The following is a 16880-nucleotide window of genomic DNA, read 5'->3' on the forward strand; positions in this document are numbered from 1 at the left end:
TCACACCGGAATGAGAGGGATTTCGAGACTGTTCAATGTAATGGACTGTACAGTTGAAGAGGCCTTAAAAGATTTTATTGGTACTACTCTTATCACGAAGGTGCATCTTCTTTTCGGTAGCTCATCACATAAGAACTCCAAAGTTAAGCGTGCTTGACTTGGAGCAATTTTGGGATGGGTGACCTCCTGGAAAGTTTTCTAGGGTGCGTGTGAGTGAGGATATAAGTACGCTGGAAAGACTCGTCTTGGTACAGTGAGGACAGTCGTCGAATCTGGAGCGTTACAATAACAATATTGCTCTTTATTCCCAAATGGGTGGAATTCGCAAGATGATTGTTGATGTGGAAGCTCATCAAATATCTTCTTCAGTTGGCTACTGAAACGTCTGCCCTTTTATTGCTTTAAAAGTACTAGAAATTTTTTTTCTAATTTTCGGTCCTCACATATAAATATTTTTATAAAATATTTTGCATATAAAATATCACCCACTAGCATTTTTAAAATCAAGTGCACTAGTCATAAAATGAAATCGTCTACTGTTTTACCAAACCTAAAAAAGCAATAATTTGAAAAGAATAGCTCATACTAAACCTCTAAAAAATATCTCAAATACATGAATAAATAATCTTAAAAATCTTTAATCATAAAGCATGAGTCAAAAGTCATGATGCGGAAAAAGTAGAAGCGCTGGTCCTCGGGTTGTGTGCGCCTTCAGTCCAGTCAAATCACCCGTCAAGTCCTCCCTCAAACTCACCTGCATCCATCACACCTAGTGAGTCTAAAGACTCAACACACCATAATCTTTATAACGAGTAATACGTAATACAGTCAACATATAACGGTGAAAAATACTTGTACTTAAAATATCGTTTTAATGAAGATGCATAAACTTAAACATTTTCGTAAACATTTTCATGATGCATAAAATTTTAATCATAAACATTTTCGTGACATGCAAACATGAATTTCCTTTTCCTCAACATGACATGACATAAAACCTTAAACATAATCATGAATATTTTCTTTTTTTCTTTGTTGAATTCAGATCGTTAATTGTGACTTTCCTCAACATGACATGAAAATCGATGGATCCATCTAAATATAACCACAGTACTGGGCGGCGGGGACATCAGCGACACTCTCACCGGTCAACTGAGCCTTGGCCTATTATGATCGAATAGAAATACGATCGTCGGGGCTCCCTCTGGGGCCTTCTCCCATAAATGGGCTCCCTCTGGGGCCTTCTCCCCTCACGACATTCCCATTCTTACCTCAAACCTCATATCCTCATAACCTCATATTCGCAATAATGGAAACACGATCGTCGGGCTCCCACTGGGACCATCACCCTCACGACATCGCCATCATTAACGAATTAGTCACAATCACTTCATTTCCTTCAACATTTACGTTCTCACCACTTTATAAAAATCATGCATGACATAACATTTTGTTTTTGAAACCAAGCATGCAACATGTCTTTTAAATGTCTTCCTTAAATCATAAAATCCTTTAAACATTTAAAAATCATAATTTAATCATGAACATTTCATAAACATTTAAAAATAATCATAATATCATAAAAATAGCATTTAGGGCACTGCCATGACCTATACTAATTTCTAGGTGTGAAAAGACCGTTTTACCCTTGGGCTCGAAATTTTACGTTTTAGACTTTTTCTTAATTTCATTGACTATAACATGTCCCAAATAATTATATAAGCCTACATGAATTTTTTTCATATTTTTATTTAGCATAAATCGAGGACTTTTAAATTAATCTTTAAATAAAACGTATTACTGCGTTTTAATCCCGAATTAAACCAAACCTTAATATAAAATTCCCAAATTCAAAAATTAGGCTTTTAATAATTATTTAAGCTTAAACATAATTTTTTATAATTTTATAAAGCTTAAAACTAGGCGTTTCCCTATTCGTTCTCAAACTTAGGCGTACTTCACAGTTTTGACTCGTATGGACTCGAAACTTAACCAAACTTTACCAAACTCGGACCAAAGCTTAATAACACCTAACTAAACCATATACAACCAAATTCCAGCCCATTAAGTCCCTTGAACAAGCCTAGGAAACTACTGAATTTTTCTGCACAAGAGTCCTAGTCCTAATATGATTCGAACCTAGGCTAGCTTCACCTCTAGCCCTTAACCACCATGTCCAGCCTCTACCCATCTCTCCTATGCAGCCCAATTAAGTCTAGTGGATCCTCCCTCACCGCATCTAGCAGCCGTGACCCTCAAAGACTCCTAGTCGAATAGTCCTTTCCCTTAAGGAGTCTATTTTCGTTTTTATTCCTTCCCTATTTTTTTCAGCCCTTAAACATACACCTAGGGACCCTTAAACATGTGAAAAAACATCTCTTCAAGTACCCCTACCATGGCAGCCCTTTGTGCATCATTATGAGGAGTTTTAAAAGATGAAAACACTAGTTTTGTGCATGTATAACCATAAAAACGAAAATATAAAAGTTGTATCATGTTTTGCATGCAATCATGTATCAAACAAATAATATGGTGTGAAAGATGAGTAAAAGGAGAATATGGCGTGCCTTTACGTATAATACGCACGAAAACGTTGCAGCGATTCGAGGGACGACGACGGAGAGGCTTGCTGAATTTTCCTCAATATTTTAGTGGCTTCCCTAGAAAATTAACGTGTGGTGTGGTTTGTGGGGAAGGGGAGAATTTTGATTGTATAATTGGGGGAGCTGAGCGTGAGTTTCTAGGGATTATGGGGTGGGGTTTAACTTTAAATAATAGCTAATTAATCACTAATTAGGCTTAGGTCCATTAAGCATATAATTAGGCCCATTAGTGTTTAATTAGGATTTAGTTAAAATATGATAATAGTTTTGTTTAAATAAGTTTGTGAATTTATTAGCCGGGTTGCCAAAACGTTTGAATTTTTGTTGAAAAACCAACCCCGATAAAATTTACGTCCCGGCGTATAAAATCACCTCAAAACCCCATATTTTCAAAAATAAGAAAAAGCATCACCCATATTTTAAATAATTAAAAACATATAACCAATAAAAATATTTTCTATTTTTCAGCCCTCGATCTCCAGTTCCTCGATCGCAACTCGAATATCCCTTTTAAAATACATTTTAATGCAACCATGAAGAAAAATATATTTTAAACATACAAATATGCACAATATAATTAATTTAATGTAATTAAAACAATTAACTAAAATACAAGGGAATTTAATAATTGCATGCATGTGGTTTACGTGAACCTTTAAATTTTCGGGACGTTACAGCTACAAGAACTTCCAAAAACAGTTTTTGGATGAAGTAACCATTCTTCATGAGTCTATGACTTCATAATTTAACAAGATTGCAGCTATCAAGATGCATAATAATAATAATAATAGTAATAATAATAATAATACTTTTGTGGCTCTTTTTTTTCAAATCATTTAAGCTCAGATAAGCTTGACGCTCAAATCGACAATGTTCAATCTGCCCTTGACAAACAACTCCAAAAAATGTAGATTATGTGCAGTGTGTTGATGTCAAAAATGGAAACATAGAGAAGAAGCCGGAGGATTCCATGAAGAAGCAAGAAGAAGACAACATAAAGGCTGAGGAAAATACGAGGAAAAATATTCAAGAGCATCATTACAAGAGCATAGGTGGTGGTGGTAGGGCAAATGGAAGTTGAAGAAGCATTCGGTTCAAACACTAGTATAGGTTCAGTAGACGTAATAGGTTTTTAATACTTTTGCTTTGTTAAAACATCGTTACATTAACTTAATGAAACACATTATATTTTTATCATATCTCGTTTATATTTTGTATTATATTTGATTTATACTTGGGGCTTAGTTTTGTAACGTCCCAAATTCGACGACTGTCCTCACTGTATCAAGACGAGTCTTTCCAGCGTGCTTATTTCCTCACTCACACGCACACTGGGAAACTTCCCAGGAGGTCACCCATCCCAAAATTGCCCCAAATCAAGCACGCTTAACTTTGGAGTTCTTATGTGATGAGCTACCGAAAAGAAGATGCACATTCGAGATATGAGTAGTACAAATCAAATCTTTTAAGTCATCTTCAACTGTACAGTCGTCCATTACATTGAACAGTCTCGGAATCCCTCTCATTCCCGTGTGGGTCGGTTCATTCATGTTCCCTCCACCTAGAAGCCAGCCAGGAGCCGCTCATTGTCCGTGCAACTGATGGCACCGGCGATCACCCCCCGCCCTCTTCGGCCACAGGCCTCACATGCCCACCAGCTTCCGCTTGGTTCGTCCCCGAACCACACCGTACTAAGATAGGTCGGCTCTGATACCACTTGTAACGTCCCAGATTCGACGATTGTCCTCACTGTATCAAGATGAGTCTTTCCAGCGTGCTTATGTATTCACTCACACGCACCATGGGAAATTTCCCAGGGGGTCACCCATCCCAAAATTGCCCAAGTCAAGCACGCTTAACTTTGGAGTTCTTATGTGATGAGCTACCGAAAAGAAGATGCACCTTCGTGATATAAGTAGTACAAATCAAATCTTTAAAGCCCTCTTCAACTGTACAGCCCATTACATTGAACAGTCTCGGAATCCCTCTCATTCCCGTGTGGGTCGGTTCATTCATGTTCCCTCCACCTAGAAGCCTGCCAGGAGCCGCTCATTGTCCGTGCAACTGATGGCACCGGCGATCACTCCCCGCCCTCTTCGGCCCCAGGCCTCACAAGTTTAGTCATCACCAAGAAGAAAGAAATTGTTAGATTATATTTTACTTAATTTTGGTGATAATAAAAAGTGTGTAACTGTTATATGATCCAACCGCCATTTTATGTATTTATAGATGTCGAGCGGAGTTCAAGAAGCATAATCGCATTTTCTTCTACAACAATATCTCTCAAAGCTGGATCATATGAGTGCTCAACCAGATGATAAGTGTAGCTAGATTGTTCAAGTTGGATTATTTGAATATTAAACTGGACTTTCCATAGCTCAACCAGACTCTACAAGACTCAGTGTATTTTTTCTTTTAGTTGGACTTCATGAAGTTCAAAGCAATCCCACCAACCAACTCGTTAATTTTGACCAATCATGCATATAAAACAAGGCTATTGAAATATCATAATATCTCCCAATAAGACATAGAATTGATGATATCTTCTATCTCATTGCAACTTTTAAGAGCAATTTCTTTCCATATTTGGCAAGGCGCCAAAATCAATTAATGAATTGTACGATGAATCAAGTGAGGATAGAGACAAAGTTACTTTTGCAAAAGAGAAAGTCGGACATTGCAAGGATTTGAACTTTGTAATCAAGAGTAACTATAAAATGAGAGTGTCTTCTTTCATTTGAACTCTCCCTGGCCATTCTACAAGCTCTCTAGTTTCAAGATCTTCTAGCATTTTTACATGACATATTCTCAACTGCTCACTAGCCATCGCTTTCAAATTTACTACAGGTCATCAAGGATCAACCAGGGCTTCTCACGAGTTCTCAAAATGTTCTTTCAAAGTTAGATGTCGAGAGTTGTTGAACCGTTGAATCATTAGATTCACATATTTTTACAGTTATTGTATTTTATTTGAGTTGTACTAAAAGTTGCAATTTAGGCTAGGGATAAGTCCTAAATTGAAGTGACTTTATACAAATTGTTGTAAAATCGAAGTCTTATAATACATTCCTTCTTAAGCGGAAGAAGTGGAGACATAATAAGATTAAGTTTTCGAAATTCCATAAAAACTTTTGTGTTATTTACTTTTCTGCACTTTTACTTTCCGATTTTCTTTGACAAAAGCCCAATCACTTGATTATATTCTTCACCATATCTAACCGGACCTTTTGCACTTTGAAAATATTTGGTCAAGCGACATCTGTCCAGTTGAGAAAAGTAATTTTACAATTAACAACTGTTAAGTCCAATTTGAGAATCACCGCAACCATAAATATTTTGAAAAGAATTACAAGAATTTATTCATCATCCCTAATTTCCAAAACTTGATCGTAACAAGTTATATCAGAGTAGGTTTTCTCGACATTTTATATAAGTATATTCACAGCTTATTTTAACAAATCATTTAGTTATATTTAGAATTTATTAAAATAAATTTTTTATTAATTGAAAAAGGAGTATTTTTGTCTATACATTAATATGATAAATATAGTTACTCTAAGCGATTATGCATTATTATATACTATAGATTATATAGTATAGATATATTTAAAAAATTAATCCTTTTTGAAGCTAGTTCATTTATTTCAAACTAATTTTCTTCTTTTACAATTTATAATATTTTCTTTTTTATATTTTACTTTTAATTATTTTCATAATAAATTTTTATGTTTATAAATAATAGTTCGTTTTTAACTTATTTTAAAATATTATTGAATGTTATTGATTTAAATATATGTGTATGCAGTACTCATTTAATATTTGTTTATGTATATTATCATTTTAATTCTCAAACATAAAATTATTATATTTAAGTCAGATATTAATTCACACAAAAGTTAAAATACAACTCGCGAGTAATATTTATATTCACACTTTCAGTCATCTTTTGCTATCGTATAAAGTAAGATGGTTTTTACTAAAAAAAATTGTCAATCTTGGTTACACCATTGTAATTATACATTAATATCCTCATTTCCACTTATAATATATACTTATTTTATCTATATTTCTATAATATATTATTAAGTGAGAGACTCTTAGAGTATAACTTTTGGTGTTATGCTCTGTTTTAATAATTATATATACTAATAAAGTGTTAAAATTTTAATATAAGTTATATGTAGTTTAGCGGATAAAGCTTTTGTTTTCTAAACTTCAAGTTGTACGAAAAATTCCTACTTTACTCTTATTTTTTATTTATTTATTTATTTTTTTAATTCATATATCAAAATTACAGTGTAGTCTCTCAGTATTTCTTATAATTACATTTTAATCCTCATTTAAATATAAACCAAATAAATTATAAAAATATTATACAAGCACGTAACACATGCATCGGTGCACTAGTATTTACTATATCTATACTATTTATAAAATTTGAGACCTTTAGTGATCCAACTTTGTGGCACCAATTATTTTTTACTAAAATATCTTATTCATTTAATTAAGTAATATTTTTCATATAATTTACTCATGACTATAATATCTCATTCACTTTAATATTAAATATAGTTGTATTATTCACACATATTCACACAAAGGTACATTCAAATATTCACACATTATCTTCTACAAATTACGTATTAAATATAGTTGTATTATTGTGATCCAAATAATAATTACAATATAACAAAATAATCACAAATCTTATAAAACTAAATAAAACACATAACTCGTTAAAAGTAGTACATAAACAACAATATTTAACTAATAACTAAAAATTAGCATTCGTATTATTATTGTTTTGAGAAACAATCCATGCATCCCATAAACATGAACAACAAATAAAAGTGAAAACCAAAAAAGTAGATCTCACATGATACGGATCGACTCGGTTATATAACTATAGTGAATAATAAGATTTTCAACGTAAAAATAATATTTTTTCATGAGTCGAGTCAGATATTCATATCACAAAAATTAACTTGTGCGACATTTATAAGAGTTTTTGTGAAACAAAAAATATAACACAACAAAATTTAAATCGATCAATGGCTTGAAAACTGACTTTTAACTTCTACACTCCACGTTCTCTCGTCTCCCACGTACAAAATTTGTACAAAAAAAAAGAAAGAAAAGGTTTTCAAGAAAACCAAAAATATTTATTATTATGAAATATAATCATGAAATAGATTCTTAGAATCACGCTGGCATCACAATTTCCATCACTTACCTTTTGACTTCCCTCAAATCCCCAAAAAATATAAATCGACACCAATTATACATATAATATAATTGAAATAAATGGGAATTTCAACAAATAATTTCACCAAAATCATTTAATAATTCAGTTAAACATTTATGGAGTTTTCAGATTTTGTGCACATAATTTCCTCCCCATTGCAAGAGGCGAGAATTGAGTTATTTATTCAATCCCCTTCCTCTTCCCACACCATCTTCTTTATTTTCTCGTGCTAAATTTCTCCAAAAAAAAAAATGTCACGTTTTCAATTGATTTTGTGTGTTTTTATTGCCCTTTTCTTAGTTCTTCCAATTTGTTATTCTAAGTTCCAAAGAAATCATCATCTCCATCACCATAAAAATGGTGTGGAGTTACCAACAATTTATGTCGATCCCTCCGGGAAAGGCCATCACAAGACCATTCAAGCAGCCATCGATTCGGTCCCGTCGAACAACCAGAATTGGACCTGTATTTACATCAAACAAGGCACATATAGGTAATGAGCAGAAATTAAGTGTTGTTTTTCAATTCAAGAATTGAATTCTGCATGCCGGATTCGAATAGTATCCACACTTTTATCGACGTATATAAAATTCTTATTTTTATTATTATTATTATTCTCTTTGATTTAGGGAGAAAGTCCATATCCCTTTCGATAAACCATTCATATACCTAAAAGGTGAAGGGAAGCGAAAAACTATCGTGATTTGGGGCGATTACGACTCTATCGCGACGAGTGCTACGTTCACTTCTCAGGCAGACAACATTGTTGTCAAAAGCATAACATTTGTTGTAAGAAAAGCTCGTTCGTTATATACAAAACTTGTTTTTTTTTTATGGGACTAGACATCTTATTTTATTTTATCAAATTTCTCAGAATTCTCACAACTACCCTCCTACGGGTGGTTCGGGTAACCAGAGGAGGGCAGCAGTCGCGGCGACGATAGAGGGGGACAAATCGGTCTTTTACCGGTGTGGATTTATGGGGTTGCAGGATACACTGTGGGATGTTCAAGGAAGACATTACTTCAAATTGTGCACTATTCAAGGGGCTGTTGATTTCATCTTTGGGTCTGGCCAATCACTTTATGAGGTACCAAAGGAAAAGGGTAAAAATGACCATTTACGTCCGTAGGGTTTAAAATTCATCTTTTGCTTACAAAATTTATCATTTTACGGATAAAATAAGTTTCATTTACCAATAAAAAAAAAAGATTTTAGATATGAGACGATGTATGAAAAATGGGATTTGGATTCCTAAGATCTCAATTGTAATTTATTTTAAAATTGAAAAAATAATATTTCTTTCTTATATTAAAAATATATGTATTAGTTAATTTTTATTAATAATATTTCTATAAATACTTATATTTTTTCACCTAAAACAAAAAATTATTTATATATATATATATATATATAAAATTTTGATAAATTGAGTTTTTAGTATTAAAAAGAAAGAAGTTTTTTTTAAGAGAAAAAATGATTTGTTAAATTTTAAATATAAAAAATATTTGATTTTCTGATATATGTATATATATATATATTTATATATTTATTAGTGTGAATTGATAATATAGATTTTGAATAAATGATATTTTGTAAAAAAAATTAAAAAAACTTAAAATTTATAAGTAATTTATTTAAATTTAATAATAAAAATAATTTTATTGTTTTTAAAACTAAAATCCCATGAAATCTCATAAAATCCCATGAAATCCTACCAAATTTTTTTAAAGGAAATACAATCAATTATCAATCTCATTTTGACATCTCATCTTACCAAACACTAAAATGGTATTTACAATTCCAAATCCATCAAATTTTATCCAATTTCATTTTCCTAAAAACATTGTTAATGTTAAAATATATATATGGAAAAGTGTAATTACTGTGTTTTTTGTTTCCATGTTTTCCTTTTTTTTTTTCCAATTTGATTTCCCTTCATGAAATGTGCTTTTTTTATTATTATATTTTCCAAGATAAATTGATTTCTTTCCTTTTTTTATGCTTGTACAAATTTACGAAATTAAAGGCGTATGTATGGGACCTTATGAACAAAATCTTCAAATTATTAATTCTAAAAAAATTTAAATTATTACGAAAATTAAATACCGAAAACTTGAATGTGTATCTGTCAGGCTCCCCTATGACGTTATAATGGTCATAATGATTTTGACTATTTGTTACGTTTACTGAAATATGGTAAATTGTTGATATAACAAAAATAAAAATATCCAATCCAAGCAAAATATAATAAAGAACATGAAAAACACAATCATGGGCAAAGTACTAGGCGACTACACAAGGTAACTTAATCAAATCTTTTTTTTCCTATTTCTTATAATATTGTTATCTTATTTCTTCCTCATTTTTCTAATGCGTCTCGTCTCTATCATTCAATCTGGTAAAATTAAAATCTCTGTGCTAATGTAAATGATCAAGATTGGATGAAATTAAATGAGAATTGATTTTATAGTATTTGTTTAATTTCTTTATGTTTATTTTAAGCACTTTATCTTTTATGGATTATGTTGCATGCTTTATTAATTTATTATTTCAATGTTTTTAAGTATTTTATTAAACTATTTGACTGAAATATATATTTCTTCTATATTTACTGTGATCAAAAAAATAAGCGGGTCGTCCCGCCTAACCCGCGACCCAAAGTGGGTTGGGCTGGGTTGGCCATTTAGATGCCCGTCAAAATTGCGGCTGGCCCGCCCCGTCCCGGCCCGCCATTATGCGGGTTGCGGCAGGTAGCGGGCTGGCCTGTCCCGGCAGCCTTTTTTGACATGGCTAATTTTATATCATATCTATACTTTTTTTCACCAATTTGACGAGAAATTACTATATTTATCGTTGTATTACAATTGTTTAGAATCCAAAAATTCCCTCATTTTTTAAAAACTTGATGTTTGTGTAGAGATGTACTATATCAGTAACAGCAGGAGCTCTAAATGGAGCACCTGGCTACATCACAGCTCAAGGAAGATCTAGCCCAACAGAGTCGAATGGGTTCGTTTTCAAAGATTGCAACATAATCGGCCATGGAAAGACATATTTAGGGAGACCGTGGAGAGGGTTTGCTAGGGTTCTTTTTTACAACACTTCTATGTCTCAGATCATCGTCCCCGAAGGATGGGATGCTTGGTTGTCCGTCGGCCACGAGTAAGATTTAACTAATTTCTCTACTTATATACATATAGTATTGAGGTGTGTAGCATAGAAAATGGTTGGTCACTTTTCAATGTCTCTATTGTTTGTTGTCGAAATCGTTTTGCAAAGTTATATGTTCTTAATTTACGTTGTTAATTCATTGTTAAAAACTAAAGGAAGAGGGATCACGAAGTTTTTTGTTCTCGAGAAACTTGAAAATGTAAGAAAAAATTGCTCATATCAAAAGAGGAATAAACATGTAAGAAATGGGTAACGGCTATAAGCCTGCATTTTTTACAAGCGATACATACGCCACACCAACTTTTGAAAATTGAGACATGTATGTGCCTCTTCTTTTGACTATCGAAGCTCTCAATCAACTCATTGATGATATGAGAATGTCTATAAATAGAAGTGATTGAGATCCCTAAGCACACACTATATAATATAAGAAAAAAATATATCATCTATGGTGATAGTTTAGTGCTTAGAATGCTTCAATCGGAGGAAAAAAAATACTTACAAATATTTGATAGCTAGAGATAGCACTCGATCTGTTTCCACATATTGTTTATCATGTTTATAAATATATAGAAACATAATTTTGTTGAGAAAAATCTAACAAAAAAATCTTTAAAAATTTTTATTTTTATTTTTATTTCCGATTGGATGAAATGTTGAGCATATATGGAAATATTTTCAGGTACCAATTGACCTATGCTGAGTATAATTGCCACGGTTTAGGAGCGAACACTACAAGCAGAGTGAAATGGGCCAACAATATGAACATAGATATGTTCAGAAAATTTGCCACAATATCATTCATTGATGATGAAGGTTGGTTCAAGGATGGGAAGTTTAAAATGTTTATACCTTCGCTTAAGTAAGTTGTACCATTAAATGGCCTCGAGAATGCAGTATGACATTTAAGAAAGATCGAAAACCTATTATATTTCTTTCTTTTTTGAGAACATCTCTTCTTGTGCATTATGCACAAATTGATCTTGATTAAACTAGGGAAAAAATTTGTATTTCCCTTTGTAACTTTTATGACACAACTATTGGATATTTATTATGCTGTTTTGACAATTATGGATGTTTATTCTTCGGTAATTTGGAGAAAAATACATATGGTCATTATTTATTTAAGATTCAGTCTCCATCAGTTTTTTTGTGTGTTTTAATACCTGACAAAAGTCTAACTTACTTTTTACTAATGTTTTATGTGTTTTTACTTTTTTACCCTTTTAAAATTAATAAAAAATTGTGTGAATCCCTATTTTTGTTGGTCATCTTCTCTTTCTACTCCTCCTTCCCGCTTTCCACTCCTGTTCTCTTCTATGTGAGCAATTTTTGTTGGGCAAATTTTTTGTAAACAACACTGAATCTGTTCAATTTACGATTATTAGGTAGTATTTAAGGTTTGTAATGAAGAAGAATTTTGTGTTGCTATCAAACTCAATTGCTTGAGTGAGATTGGAAAACTTTATGTCGTTGAACAAAACATCGGATTTTGTGTTTGTAAATGCAATTTGTAGACGTATTATGAAATGACTATTTCTTAATCATTAAACTGTTTTGTTCACTTATAGTTTCATATATGTTGTGATTTGTTGTGGCTTGTTATCGTTACAAACATTCCATTGCAAATTTTTTCAAGAATGTTTTGCAAAAAATACTTACTTTTAAGCTTCATTACTTATTTTCTCCTAAGTGATACCCAAATTTATTGTTACTTAATATTATAAATTGAAATATAAATTTTGTGTATTCTCTAAATATTCAGTTATTATTGGTGTTTCCATTGAACATTTGGAAAAAAAAAAAAAACAAATTCGCTACTAAGCATAAAACATTTTGAAGTATTTACTTTTACTTGCGAAATATCTAATTTCAATTTTCAAATACTTGATTTGGTAAATGAGATACTCATAAAATTTAATAAAATACTGGATATTCGAGTAGACAATGTAAATTCACCAAGTGCTCGCATTTCCATCCAAGATGCATTTGGATGACATGTTCATTTCATTTAAATATTTTTTTATTAAAAAAAAACAAATTCGCAACTAAGCATAGAACATTTTGAAGTACTTAGTTTTACTTGCGAAATACATAATTTCAATTTTAAAATACTTGATTTAGTAAATGAGATACTCATAAAATTTAATAAAATACTGGATATTTGAGTAGGCAATGTAAGTTCACCAAGTGCTTGTATTTCCATCCAAGATGCATTTGGATAACATGTTCATTTCATTTAAATATTTTCTTTATTTAAAAAAAAATAAATTCGCAACTACGCATGAAACATTTTGAAGTACTTACTATTACTTACGAAATATCTAATTTCAATTTTAAAATACTTGATTTGGTAAATGAGATACTCATAAAAGTTAATAAAATACTGGATATTATAGTAGGCAATATAAGTTCATCAAGTACTCGCGTTTCCATCCAACATGCATTTGGATGACATGTACATTTATTTAAATATTTTTTATTTTTAAAAGAAAAACAAATTCGCTAACTAAGCATTGAACTTTTTGAAGTACTTAGTTTTACTTGCGAAACACCTAATTTCAATTTTAAAATAGTTGATTTGGTAAATGAGATACTCATAAAAGTTAATAAAATATTGGATATTCGAATAAACATTGTAAGTTCACCAAGTGCTCGAACCCGCACGCACAGAGAAGTAATATGTGTCCAGAAGCTTGCGCGCGGCTGCGCTAGATCACGCGCAGCCGCACGAGCGGTTGTGCAGTAGGTAGGCCGAGGTGCGCGCGGACTCGAGAGATCATGCGCAGGTGCGCGCGCAAGGCAGATGCAGAACAAGCTTGCGCGCAAAACATTTTGCATTACATAGTTTTACTTGAGAAAATACCTAATTTCAATTTTAAAATATTTGATTTGGTAAATGAGGTACTCATAAAATGTAATAAAATACTTGATATTCGAGAAGGTAATGTAAGTTTAACAAGTGCTCACATTTCTATCCAAGATGTATTTGGTTGACATGTTCATTTCATTTAAATATTTTCTTTATTTAAAAAAAAAACAAATTCATAATTAAGTGATATGTGTTATTTTTACGTATTTTATTGTATTAATTTGTGTGTGTTTGCATTGTGTGTGTGCGCATTTTATATATGAAACGTCTGCTATTCGTTTTCTTAAAAAGTAATAGAAAATTTTTTTTAAGCTCTCAAGATTTCGGGCAATACATATACATATATAAATACTTTGAAAATGGCTTGCACCATTTTAAAATAAAACATCCAACTAGTAATTGAAAATCCAAAGGAAATAGTCAAAACATGAAATCGTTAATCGTTTTATCAAACCTAAAAAGCAATAAATGTTGAAAAGTGTAGCCCATACTAAACCTCTCAAAATCTCTCAAAACATAAATAAATAGTCGTAAAATCTTTAGTGTAATTCATAAACTTAAATGCGGAACATAGAAACGCTGGTCCTCGGGTTATGTGCACCTCCAGTCCAGTCAAATCAGACATCCAAGCCTCCCTTAACATTATGATCATACTCACATGCATCAATCACACCTAGTGAGTCTAAAGACTCAACACATCATATCCTTGATAACAAGTAATACGTAATACAGTTCACATGCAACAGTGAAAATTACTTGTACTTAAAATAACCTTTTTCATAATAATGCATAAACTTTAAGTTAAACATTTTCATAATCATTTTCATATTATCATAAACATGTTCATATCATCCTCAACATATACATATTCCTGTTCATATTTGTGTTTTGTTGAATTCAGATCGTTGATTGTGACTTTCGTGTTCGTATACGTGTTGGGCGATTGATCCATCTACATGTAACCACAGTACTGGACGGCGAGGACACCAGCGACACTCTCACCGGTCAACTGGGCCTTGGCCTTACGTATTAACATATCATCGTATTCGTGTTCATATCCGTATCCAAGGAAATACGATCGTCGGGCTCCCACTGGGACCATAACCCTCACGATATCTCCAACATATCATCGTATTAGTCACAATCCCTTCACGTCCTTCAACATTTCGTATTTCCATCACTTAATAAAAACATGCATCATAATATCGTTTTATTTTGAAACCAAACATTCAACATATCTTTTAAATGTCTAATATTAAATCACAAAAATCATAAACATTTAAAAATCGTAATTTGCCATATAAAAATTCATAAACATCCATAATCATTGAAAATAGTCATATTAGCATATAAAACAGCATTTAGGACACTGCCATGACGTTTACTAATTTCTAGGTGTGAAATGACTGTTTTACCCCTGGACATATAATTTTACGTTTTGACATTTTCTTGATTTCATTGACTTTAACATGTCCCAAATAATTATTTAAGCCTAAATTAAATTTCCCAAAATTTTATTTAGCTTAAATACTAGACTTTTTAATTAATTCGTAATTAGACGTTTTGAAGGCGTTTTAATCCCGAAAAATCCCAAACTTTAATATAAAATTCCTAAATTTAAAACATAGTCTTTTTATATCATTTTATCCCCCGTGAACCATGACTCGAATCCCGTGAGCCGTGTTTCAATTTATTGTAGCTTTAAAAACCCTAACTTGACCCTTGAAAGTGCACCCCAAGCCATCTTTCGATTTTCTCGAGCCACCCTCGAACAATGTTGAACCAAACCTTGACCAACCCCTTAGGCCACCCCTTGGACCCTAGGAACTCACGGACCTGACCCATAGCCACAGAACCGAAGCTAACCAGATGTTGCATGAAGTGGTCGAGACTTCACCCTTGACAAGGATTCTAGTTACTCGCCTAGGACTTAACCCACCGAGACAGCCCTTGAACCCTCACTCCAAGTACCCTCTTAGGACCCATGTGGCTTGACCTAACCCAGCCCAAGCCCCCTTGGCCTAGCGCACAACCCTGCACAGACCACAAAACTTGCACGCCCCCACTTGCATCTCTCGGGTAGGAGTCCTTGTTGGCTAGGACTCCTCCCAGCCCACTTAACTCGAGTCCTAGCATGGCTAGGACTCTACCCCTGACTCTCCCACAGCCCTGGCTAACCCCTGGTCCCAGCCAAAGCCCAGCCGAGCCATCAAGAATAAAAACCGAACCCTTATACTCATATGACAACAACTTGCTTTCCGATTGTTTTCCTGATCGTGTGTGGTGTTTAGGTGATGGTCGAGGACTCTAAATTCATGAAAATAATACTTAATTGTGTCCTAATAATGGCAGCCCTCTTAAACACATAATAACATGAATTTTGAATAAAAAACCATGCTTGAAATTTCATGTGGTATACAAAAACGAAAATACACAAAAGTGTCACTTGTTTCCCATATTTTTCATGCATAAAAAAAAACATATTATGGTGTGATGATGTTTTGAAGGAAAGAAACATGCGTGCCTTTGCGTATTTAACGCACGAAAAACTGTTGACGATTGCGAAGAACGGGGCAAGAACCTTGGCTTGAATTCCTTGAGCTTGTTCGAATTTTTCCTCTTCAATTTGTTGTGTGTGAGCCGTGTGTTTATGGAGTGTTTTGGTGTGCCAAAATTCTGAAAATTGAGGCATGTCTTTTTTGTGTAGAGTTTGGGGTGTTTTACATATTATATACCATTAAATTTCTTAATTAAGCTTAAGCCCATTAAGCCCTCAAATTATGCCCACTAGTGCTTGATTAAAGTTTAATTAAAATATAAAATTAGTTTTGTTAAAATAAGCTTGTGAATTTATTGATCGGGTTGCCCAAAAGTTCGTATTTTTTGTTGAAAAACCAACACCAATAAAATTTACGTCTCGGCGTATAAAATTACCTCAAAACTCCTTATTTTCAAAAATATGAAAACCATCAATCATATTTTAAAC

At 32.6% G+C, this 16880-nt stretch overlaps 1 protein-coding gene across 1 annotated transcript; it reads left to right on the forward strand.

Moving 5' to 3' along the window:
* Window positions 1-7981: 7981 nt before the first annotated feature.
* LOC142550849 (putative pectinesterase 29) lies at window positions 7982-12082 on the forward strand. The gene is made up of 5 exons (XM_075659898.1): window positions 7982-8341; window positions 8478-8637; window positions 8723-8938; window positions 10769-11013; window positions 11705-12082. The coding sequence occupies exons 1-5, from the start codon at window positions 8100-8102 to the stop codon at window positions 11886-11888; spliced, it is 1047 nt and encodes a 348-aa protein (XP_075516013.1). The 5' UTR covers window positions 7982-8099; the 3' UTR covers window positions 11889-12082.
* The last annotated feature ends 4798 nt before the right edge of the window (window positions 12083-16880 follow it).

Source organism: Primulina tabacum, chromosome 7, assembly GCF_025594145.1.
Source record: "Primulina tabacum isolate GXHZ01 chromosome 7, ASM2559414v2, whole genome shotgun sequence".
Taxonomy (NCBI): Eukaryota; Viridiplantae; Streptophyta; class Magnoliopsida; order Lamiales; family Gesneriaceae; genus Primulina; species Primulina tabacum.

Excerpts from the sequence above, each read along its gene's own strand:
- LOC142550849 (XM_075659898.1), top strand. The coding sequence starts at position 8,100 with ATGTCACGTTTTCAATTGATTTTGTGTGTTTTTATTGCCCTTTTCTTA. Across the intron at positions 8,638-8,722 it reads TCAAAAGCATAACATTTGTT|AATTCTCACAACTACCCTCC; the intron begins GTAAGAAAAGCT and ends CAAATTTCTCAG. Across the intron at positions 11,014-11,704 it reads TGGTTGTCCGTCGGCCACGA|GTACCAATTGACCTATGCTG; the intron begins GTAAGATTTAAC and ends AAATATTTTCAG.